The 10,768-nt window shown below is 33.5% G+C and overlaps 2 protein-coding genes across 6 annotated transcripts in view; one reads left to right on the top strand and one right to left on the bottom strand.

Annotated features, from left to right (window-relative positions):
- On the bottom strand, positions 1 to 8,247 carry GAPcenA (GTPase activating protein and centrosome-associated). Of its 3 annotated transcripts, XM_069112637.1 has the most exons (17): positions 7,825 to 7,965; positions 6,967 to 7,148; positions 6,690 to 6,864; positions 6,418 to 6,616; positions 6,158 to 6,341; positions 5,719 to 6,084; positions 5,357 to 5,632; positions 5,115 to 5,283; positions 4,797 to 5,038; positions 4,546 to 4,734; positions 4,310 to 4,435; positions 4,052 to 4,237; positions 3,806 to 3,980; positions 1,405 to 1,595; positions 1,262 to 1,321; positions 1,002 to 1,193; positions 1 to 928 (listed from the first exon to the last, which is right to left on the bottom strand). In XM_069112637.1, the coding sequence occupies exons 1-17, from the start codon at positions 7,832 to 7,834 to the stop codon at positions 695 to 697; spliced, it is 3,156 nt and encodes a 1,051-aa protein (XP_068968738.1). In that variant the 5' UTR covers positions 7,835 to 7,965; the 3' UTR covers positions 1 to 694. The 3 variants fall into 3 exon arrangements, with proteins under 3 accessions (XP_068968738.1, XP_068968737.1, XP_068968736.1); XM_069112636.1 differs by lacking the exons at positions 1 to 928; positions 1,002 to 1,193; positions 1,262 to 1,321 and having other exon boundaries at positions 1,369 to 1,595; positions 7,934 to 8,247; XM_069112635.1 differs by lacking the exons at positions 1 to 928; positions 1,002 to 1,193; positions 1,262 to 1,321; positions 7,825 to 7,965 and adding an exon at positions 7,973 to 8,246 and having other exon boundaries at positions 1,369 to 1,595.
- Positions 8,248 to 9,077: 830 nt separating this feature from the next.
- LOC138180023 (early estrogen-induced gene 1 protein) overlaps positions 9,078 to 10,768 on the top strand; it is a 51,765-nt gene continuing 50,074 nt past the window's right edge. For 2 of the 3 annotated variants that reach the window (XM_069113430.1, XM_069113428.1), the window contains exon 1: positions 9,078 to 9,285. The gene's annotated coding sequence lies outside the window, so the exon portion shown is untranslated. The remainder of the gene's footprint in view (positions 9,286 to 10,768) is intronic. The other variant, XM_069113431.1, reaches the window with a different exon arrangement.

The following is a 10,768-nucleotide window of genomic DNA, read 5'->3' as shown; positions in this document are numbered from 1 at the left end:
AGAGAGAGAGAGAGATCGATAGATAGATAGATAGATAGATAGAGAGAGAGAGAGAGAGAGAGAGAGAGAGAGAGAGCTATTTATATACAGTAAAGTCTATAGTATTTCTATTTTCCACGTCTTAGACTAGTTTCATACAAAACGTAGTGAACTTATCGCTAACATCTATTGTAATCTTTTTTTGCATCTCCATATGTGCCCTATCACTTAATCAATTGCTTAATATAGGACTTCTAATTTCGTGTGAAATTCCTTATTAATACATAAAAACCGGATTTCAAATAAAATTAATAATTCACAAACCAAGTTTAGGTAAAAATCAATATACTGAAACGATTAACAAATGTAAACAAGTAATATCAAGATTAATATCAGAGTTGCAGGATAAAGCTGACATCGCTAAAAGCACGCGATTAATAGTGCACGCGAGGAACCTGACGTAAAATATACCGAATGTATATTATAAACAGGTCAAGTAGAATACTACATGTAATCATGGACGTACATTGTGTATTCGAATTTATATTTCAAATAGGTCTTTTCTCGTAATATACGAATTCTTCCAACACTTCGCCTGGTTAAAGTAACTTCGTTTGAATAGATGTGTATAATATATTATAATTAGGTTTATTTTTCTACTTCAAAATAGCGTTCCTCGTTATATTTATGCACTTTAACTCGAATACTTACTGAATCACACAACTTCCTTAAGATTATCACGAGTCTCGCGATTACGGGAATGTATCAAATGATGCATTTCACCTCCGGGTGCGCTATCTCGTCTAAGATCTTTCATTAATGACGGAGCTATTACTTCTCTTTTATTCGCCGCTTCTTTTATACTCGACAGTGTCTTACTAAGCCACGGCCAGCTGTTTCTCGCTGCTTGAAGTTCAGAAGCAGTCGCATGCAATTGATGTGTTAAATCCTATAAAGGAAATTAATCTTACAAATGTAATTCTAGATAATATCGAGAATTAGTAAATAACATGCTTATTTACCTGGTTTCTACATTCAGCTTCAACATGGGCTAGCTTTGTTTGGGCTAACTCCAATTCTAATTCTCGTACTCTCTCCTGCACTCTGTGCAACATAGGATCTATTCGGTTTTCTAAAGGGTGTGCAATATCTGCTAATATATTGGACGAATCCATTATACAACTTTTACACTTTTCACATTTCGAAACCTTCGTCTAAAGGGTAAAATTATTTATAAATTGTCATACAAGAATTCCATGAGAATTAAATGTTTTTTACTTACTCGCAATTCACTAAGTGTTGTCTTTGCAGCATTATAGTCATCTTCCAAACGTTGACAAATCTAAAATAAATATTTCATCTATGATACAGTACAATAAATTCAATAGTTTCATATGATAAATGTGATCATTTACATATACGTGCCTGTTTGTACTCAGCAATAATAATATTGCTTCGTCTACTTTCCGCATCTGCTCTTGCTACTTCTCGTTGTAGCATTTCCTTGACTTGAACCAATTCGGCTTCTAATCTCTGTTTTTCCTCCTCATTTCTCGCTACTGTGCCCCGTAGCTGTTCTACTTCATTGCTATATTCATCCGCATTCTCTTGCGCTTCTACGCCATAAGAAAAAGTTACACGTTAGCGTTTGAAACAAGTCTATATACGTACATTTGTATGTTTCTGATATTTTATATAATAAATATTTATATTAAATCTATAGTTCTATAGTAGGATAAAAATATTACAGTATTTTTAATCGTGATTATGTAAGAAGCTTACAAATACAATCTTACTCTCTATCAATGTCTTTATAGTATGGCTCATGATTCCGACAGTGAAACATTGGAAACGAATGACTTTAATGTAATTGGCCGACATACGATATCTTGGAAAAGCAGATACCACCACATATATTCTCTATGCAGAACATACCATGGCCAATTTTAAACTGCTGGCACAGCTGTTAAACTTATTAAATATGTTTGTTGCCTGCTATAGCTCATAAATATACAGATAATGCCTCTGATAGAATTTAACGCGTTCAAGGTATAAAAAATCGCGAACAAATATAAATTTAAAGCATTTGATATAGTTTTAGAATGCCCTGTATATACTCGTTATTACTGTACCTAAATAAGATGATTTGTGCGCGATAGCGTATTTATCATTTTCGATAATGAATTTCAATATTTATCAAGCCTTGTAAGCCTTAACAACTTTGTATACAAATTCTTGCTAAAATCCCATTAGTATTACATTAGAGATGCACTAACTTGCAAACAATTTAATAATAATATACCTAAAGTATAATTTATTTGATTCTGTAATGAGCAATTGGTAAAATAAAAGCTATAAGCTTTCATATAACAAATATAAAACATTGCATAAAACAATTGCGGTTAAAACAAAAAATGAAACTTTTTCATAAAGTGTGAGGAACAGGGTATACACAGGTAAATTGACAAAATTAAAAACGCTATTCTAAATGGACGATTTATTTCTAACAAGAAAAAATAAATAATTTTTTTTTTTTATAAAAATTGATATACAAGACAGTATACAAAGCAGTACGGCTGGATAAGCGCGAAAAAATGTTATTATAAACAACACAAAATTATAAAAATTTACAAATATTACAACATAAATAATTCAATAAAAAAATGAGTATAATTTTTGGACAATGCTTTTTTATAACAGCTGATTTGCGCTTCGTTAGTTTGTACGAAAGAATATCAACTTTAAGCATAAGAGAATCAATCAAAACAGAAAATGTATCGATCTTGCAAAGAGTATATTGCTATAACATAGTAGCTGTGATATTTCAGCCAGTCTATCGAATCTGAAAAAATTCTGTCCAAAATTTACAACTGTAATCTCTTATTACTATTTCGTCTTTGAGAAAGAAATTGAAGGGACCTCTTTGGAATTGACATAAAACTGTCTCGCGGGAAATATACATGGCAATAAGAAAAAGATAAGAAACGTATTTCATGATTTGTCAACTGGTTGAAATCTCATGTTTGTGCATAACTGTTACTGAACTAATATTTTATCAACATATGTACACAGCTTGTGGTTAGCTTGTTACGAAGATTGACAATACATTCGAAAAGTTATACAAGATTAAATGGAATACCAAACAGAAATAAAAGAATCTGTTTATAAGTAGAAGAAATATTTCTTCAAAACAATAAATTTCATTAAATTTTTACCAAATATTTACTACATAATTCTTGATATTCCAAACTATATTAAGAGTTTTATTCCACAAGTTCGTATTATGCAATAAAATGTTTTCCAACAACGTAGATCATATTGTAAATATCAAATATTTTTTACAACTATTCACTGAAGTGTCTTTACAAGACTATGTAGGTGGACATAATTTATGCTTTGGTATATAAGCATGAAATTATGTCATGCAAATGTAAAATATATTTATTTCATAAAAAAAAAAAACTAGATTGGGATTAGGTCATATTATAAGTTGCCAATTTTCTTCGAACTTAGTACTAGATAAAACAGAGGTATATTATTTTGATTTTCATTCATATTCTATGTATACTTTCATTAAAGTCAATGAAAAGAGTAGGTATCTAAATGTCGAAATACGTATTTACATTTCAATTCTAAAATATGGCAACAAAGACGAACGTGTAAAGCTTCAGCACAACAAAGTTAAATTTATGATCGCTCGACCATTTTTTTCATCTCTATACAGACTATACATGCATATAAAAGAGTATTGTAGTTTGTATTACTTTCAGATGTACTAAAAAGTATACATGTATTTGCGTGATTCAAACATAAAATATGAAATTACCTTTCAGTGTCATAAATTCCGCTTCATACTTCTTTAATTTCTTTAAGGTAACTGAGCAGGCTAACTTCATGACATAGCGCGATATTTCTTCGTTTCGACAACGTTTAGGTAAATGCACCCGAAAGTATTTTAATATACTTTCAAAATCTAATTGAAGTAGTTCCTTTTTGCACAACTATAGAAACATACATTTTTATAAATGATATATTCTGTAAAACGTGTTGCGAGTTAAAGACGGTTACCTACCATTAATAACGCGAGAGCAACCTGGAATAATGTATCAAGTCCTTGTAAAAGGAATACGTCCAGAATATGGAAAACAAGATAAAGTGGAAATCTGGCTGTAAAAAGAGTTAAAAACCATTGTGCAGCGAACATATGTGTTTCTACACCACGATCGCAAAAATGTTTATAAAGTTCTGGCAGCTGGTCCTAAAAGTACAATAAAAATTGTAAGTAATAAATATTGTAATTGTCCGTAATTAATTAAAATATATTACGAACCTCTATTAATCTATTAAGCTGATAAAATCTCATATGAAGGTTGTCAAATCTATCCTTGTACAAATCTCTTAGACCATAGTCATACATTAACTTCACCAGAACACAAAAAGCTTGTTCTTCCGGCATCTGTAAGAAATACCTAATGTTTCTCTTGTCATTACACACCCTAATAAATTACTATCAAAAATGCAGATATGCCTCTTACAAATGTCAACCATTGGATGCCAATCACTTACGTGAAGGAGTAAACTAGCAACTAAAAAGCTAAGTCCTTGGCAATATCCAACTTCTTCATCGTACACTGCATACGCTTTACTTATTCTGTACAAAGAATCTTGTCCCAAACCACCTGTTTCTTTGAAAAAGTCATGGGCAGGAAATGTTCTATTAATATCTCTTAAAATAACACTCTCGCAACTGCTTTCCTATAGATGTAAAACAATATAATTATTATATACGTTTTCTGTCACATACTATTTTCATTTACCTTAGTAATTAAAGTCCTGTATCTATCCATCATTTCTTGTGAATTATCGCAATTACTTAAACGTTGCCATACTTCTCCGCGTAGGGCTTCAGGAATACCTTGCTTTGTAAGTTTTATAAGAAGTTTTGGACGTTGTTCATTAACTTGCCAACTGTCTAGTACTTCTGCCCAACTAGCTAGTTCGTCTGCAGAACAATCTTTTGATACTTCACCTGTGCCACTTAACATCGGTTCATCTCCATCTGTCAATGTAGAAATATAATCAATATACTTTTTATCCTTCTCATTAAATAAAATAGTTAAATATCTTATTTTAACCTGAGTCTATTTCCTCCTTGGGTGTAAGCGTGTCAATGCTAGTTAAAGAAGGAGATCGAATCAGTGATGCTAAATTAAGGGCGAGATTTAATCTGTTTCTATCCAGCTCTCCTGAAGTTTCTATACTTTGTACTTCATAGTGAACTTCCGTACCATCTCCGGATATTATCTATATAATGATAAATACGCATGAAATTTGTGACATTAGAATGAGTAAAGAACTAATATTTTGGATGTCTTACTTCTTTTGAGTTAAGGTAAAATTGTTGTACAAGATTTCGTTTATTAAAATACCAAAATCTTTCATTTTGTGGAAATACTTTAACTAACGTCTCTATTATAAATCTGACGGGTTCTCGGATACCACGTATTACTAAATCAACAGCAACTGTCATATAAATTTTTCCTTCTCTTGGGGTTTCAATATTGAGAGTTTCTAAAGCTGGATCTGCAGGATCCCAGTGACCACATATGTTGTAACATTGTTTATCTTGAACTAGTGGACCAGCATTAACTTGCTACAAACAATATCATTTTTATTATTATTGTAAGACCAGAAGCATTATTAATTATAAATATCTGGTTTGTAAATAGTTAATGTTACCATTTCAAGCAGACGCATATCACTATGTTTAACATTGCGTCCAGGACTAACAAGGACTCCAAAGCACCTCTCAACTTCAAGAGTAATTCCTCCTTCTTTGCTAGAAACTTGCTGAATACTTAAACACACTTGTTTAGCTACGTTATTTCGAAGTTTAAAACAATTTCTATCCTTAGGAACTATACTGAAACCTCCCTTTCCATCTTCTTCTTTTATTTCCATTGTTACTTCAAAAATAAATACACGAGAATTAGTTTTTTCACTTCCAATGTTAAACCCATTGAAATCACTTCCTGTTAGAGAGCTAGTCATCGAACGTGGTATTCTGTGGAAGGCTTTAGAAAAGCAAGCAGAAACTTGTCCTACCTATGACGAATTACATCGATAATGTATTTTGATTAAAACTTGATATTATCGTGCAAAAAAACATTGAACATACTGCTTCTGGTATATCGCATCGGAAAACATGACACTGATAAATGGCAGATTCCAATGTATCCCCATGTGACCATGTAAAAGCAAAACATGCTGCGCATGGACCAACACTTTCACCACGCGCATAAAATAGGATTCGTTGTACTTCATAATGTGCAATTGGTTGTTGAGTAGCAGCATCATATAAACTATCAAACAAACATAATGATACATGATGTACGATGAAAAAAACATTTTATTACTATTTCTAGTAGCTGTACATACACAACAGAACCTTGAGAGCTACTTGGTACAGAAACAGATACTTTAATTCCCAAATTAAGGGATTGTTCTGCATTTAATATGTTCATATTGCGCTGTATTTCACATTCTGATTTAGGCGCATTTATTGTTGCCGATCCCAGATAAGTCACCCCATTGAAAATAGTACATTCTTGTTGAACATTAGCCAGGGAATTTATTTCTAAATATAAAAAATGATATCTCATACTCTGCAGAATATCTTTTATGGTTGATAGAGAAATAATAATTTGTACCTTCGTCAATATAATCTTCTGGTTTCATAATATCCTGTTTCTCAGACGCAACCATACAAGAACTTACATCATAAAATTTACTTTGTCCCACTTTTTTAGATTTTGGTTGATTTTGTTGCGCACTGCTCACAATTTTATAATCATTGCTTTCCATTTTTGAATCTTCTGTCAATACCTATGGATTTTTATCAGTGACTCAGATAATTATTGATATGCAGTTAAAAAGATAATATACGTTAAGAATTGATATTTCTAAATAATATAAGTATGTCCAAACCTCACGAAGATTATTTTGAAGATCTTCAAAATTGCCGTTATTGGCAATTTTCAACATTGGTAATTCACTGATTAATGTTTGTTGATGTTTGCCATTACCTCTGTCATTTACAAATTCATATTCATCACTTGTTGCCACTGATTCCATTGATTTAACACTCATGCTATCCTCCATAACTATGTCTATAACATAGCATATAATATTACTGTGTTATAATAATGTAATGTATAACATATATGTATATATATACGATTAAATATTCTTTAATTTGATATTTTTGTGTAATGATTACATGTAGATATGTGAATACATATATATGTACACACACACGCGCGCGCACACACACACACACACACATCTTGGAATATACATCCCAATATATAACAATAGATACATAAGGAAGAGGAAAAAATAAAGCACAGTAATATATGAGTTGAATTAATATTAACAACTACACACAACTGCATGATAAATTTAAAGATAAAACTAACTGCATGTATTCACTATACATAGAAGATGCACAATGTTCGCATTCTATTTAGAGAATGTCGTGAAATCAAAAAACAGATATGTTTCCCACAAATGATTGCACTCTACTCACTATATTTCTCGAATATAACTTAATTTTTATTTTTAATAAGCAGAGAGTACCATTTGAGTAATAAATTCGGGAATGGGAATCCGGGACGGAAGAATTTCACTTGTGACAGAATTTCCTAACAATCGAGCGTCAACCTCATAATTTATCAATACGATTCATTCGAATACGAAGAAAATAATTCAGTGGATCGAGATTGATAAGCAAAACAAGCTTTGCGCGTACAAAGTTCGACACGGCATCGTTAAAAGCACACTAACTCGAATTCATAATGTCGATTTGGTTTGTAAAGTATTTCGGATCATCTGAATTGCATTCTTAAGCGAACTTATTGTGCCTCGGTTCTCGGTGTCGTACGGTTTTAGTTGCCCGCTTCTATTTACACCCCCAGCAAAGAACAGGGATTACCCTCTTGGTAGATCCAAAATTTGAAGAGACACCGGTGCCTCTTCTTGCGTTGTTGTTGATTAAAACCACGGACACACCCCGTTTCCACGATCCACGCATCGATCTACCCACGTTCCAACGATTTTTCCAAGTTATCGGTGGACATTTACATGATTTCGATCACGTCAGAAATAATTTCGTTTGACAGAAAAGACAACCTTGGTGTCGGCCATTCGAGCACTAAGGTGCCGGAAGTCTGCTTTGTTACAACGAATTGCGAGCGAACCACCTCCAAGCGCGCAACAACTTTGAACTAACTTTAGTTACCGTCTCGCCTATACTTATTAAGATTCTTTTTCTTAATCATAATCAATTATGTAATTATGGAAGAAGAATATATATATACTAGTTTGTGCTGGAAAAATGTTCATATATTCAGAGATAATACCATTTGAATGGCAAATGTGGAGCTTTTTATCCGATATTACTATCTTACCTACTTGCACATTGGAATAAAATAATAGTAAGAATACGGCGATTGCGAACGTTTATTTTAAACATTATACGTTCGATGATCTATTTATTGTCTATTTTCTTATATTTAATTAGAGCATTTTTTAAATTACTAACTTCAAGCACCTATAACTTAGTCACGTGAATAAATTCACATGCTGTCATAATATCTGTATACAAAATTTAATAATACATATAATTGCATTCAAATATTTATTATACTATGTGACATGGTGCAACATTCTACTATGTAAATGACATAGGATTATCAGTTTACATTTAAAGTATTTTAAAAGTGACCGATTTGACGATAATACTTTTTAAATAATATTAATTCGTATAATACCGTTTAATACTTGAATTTGGAAATCGTATCAACTTTCTTCCTAAACGTCTGTTTCTATTGGTTACAATATTGCCCGTTATTTCGGAAGTTATTCGATGCTAGCGACAGGATAGTGGAACGGTTTGTCAGAAATTCTTCTGGTCGTTTTGGCAGTGACCAATCAGGAAATGCGTCTCGCTCACCGCGTGGTAATCTCGAGGCCAATAGAATTTCCGTTCGAATATAACTGCAAGGAGTCGACGACAGGTGGAGTTGCAACGTTAGTGAACAAGCTGATATCGAGACGCGTCAGTTCACAGAGGACCTCCGTTCCGTCGGATGTGAGGAAACTTTTTTGTCCGTAAATTTGTCAAGTTCTCGCATCGAGACTTTGTAATTTCGTGGTTTCCCGAAGGAATGATTTTGTAATCATGAAAAGTGTAAGACTGTGCGAGGTTGGCTAACATCGATAAAAGCGAGAACGAGCCGACGACGAGTGAGTACAATTCAGAGTTGATGACTCTCTTTTTTGCTTCTTTTTTGGAACGGGCGTCGCATATCATTGATAATTTCGCGGTCCGTTACGATTTTACTGGCGTCAGGATGTTTTCTTTTTCCGTGCTACGTTACAGTTTGACAGATACGCGAGATAAAGCCCGTGCACTCGTTGGAAAGTTATCGGCGAGATGAAAGGAGAGGTTATAAAGTCAAGACGGAAATTGTTCTGCACCTGCCATCATGAGACGATTACTGTGAACCATCGAATCGCGTTGTCTTTCGAATCGTTTCTTGTCACGATGCGCTTCATCTTTTCAACTTGTGCCTCGAAATTGGCGTACCCTTAAAAAAATTGTTGTCACAATACGGTAGATCGCCTGGCGTTGTTTGCATTTGCTCTGAAAAAAATCGAGCTACGTACAGTGTGCCGACGTTATATTTGATGTATCACGGATAAAATCGTTTGACAGGTGGTAGAATAACGTATCGTTGTGTATTATCCATCAGAAAATTCCGAAAATATATACCCGATATATCGCTTGTTTATTGTGGCGTAATTTTATCTGTAGAGAAGCTCAATGTCTGTTCGCAAATATCATTGCGAATGTGCACACGTCGCTTCCACCCGTTCCTCGTTCTCGACACAGAAATGAACGAAAATAATACGAAATCAGATTCGTACGGTGTACACGGTTATCGTTTGTTTCGCGCTTTTTCCTCCCCGCATACTCGTTAGTAGGTTATTCGTGGCAGAGCATATTCGTCTAGCGTTCTTCTCGATCGTGTATGCACCTTTGTGTGCATAAACGGTGTGTAGTAGTGACACGTGACAGCCAGTTTGTTTAAACAAAACGCATCGGTGGAAACGGGCGCATCCGTGTCATTAACGCGGCGCACGAAAAATAAAACAGGTAGGTGAGATAACGTCGAGAGATAGATTTCGAGATGCACGATTCCTGAATTTTATCTTTTTCCGTCGCTTTCTATACAATATATAATATATACAGATTGGCGGTTGCGTGTGATTATGAAATTAAACGATTCGTTCGTAATTCGCGATCTTCTAATTAGGACTGTGTTGCATTATTATAATTGCCAAATATACATTGCCCAGAGGGTTCTGTTAGTTCGGTCAAGTATTTGTAGGCGCGTGGGTTCGTTTAATTCGATTCGGACGAATGCGCTTCTTGTCCCGGGATCGAGCTTCGTCTATATAGTTCTATAGGGTGGTCCATCTGTAACGAAACTGTTACGTTTTTCTTTTTGAGGTATATTTTTACAATACGTTTAAAGTTACTACGCGAATTTGGTAATACTTCTTTTCCTCGACAGGTGATAGGTAAAACTAGGAGTGAAATTTATTATTTTTCTATATCAGGCGGAAGTTAGACCCAAATAAGGAGGAAATTATTACGAGTAATTTGATAAAACGAACATAGGTAATGATATTTTGTAATTATCAAAAAATAATGTAGAATCTA

This window comes from Bombus flavifrons, chromosome 5 (genome assembly GCF_040668555.2).
Source record: "Bombus flavifrons isolate JBK064 chromosome 5, iyBomFlav1_principal, whole genome shotgun sequence".
NCBI lineage: Eukaryota > Metazoa > Arthropoda > Insecta > Hymenoptera > Apidae > Bombus > Bombus flavifrons.
The sequence above is the reverse complement of the archived record's forward strand: the minus strand, read 5'-3'. Positions and strand labels throughout refer to the sequence as shown.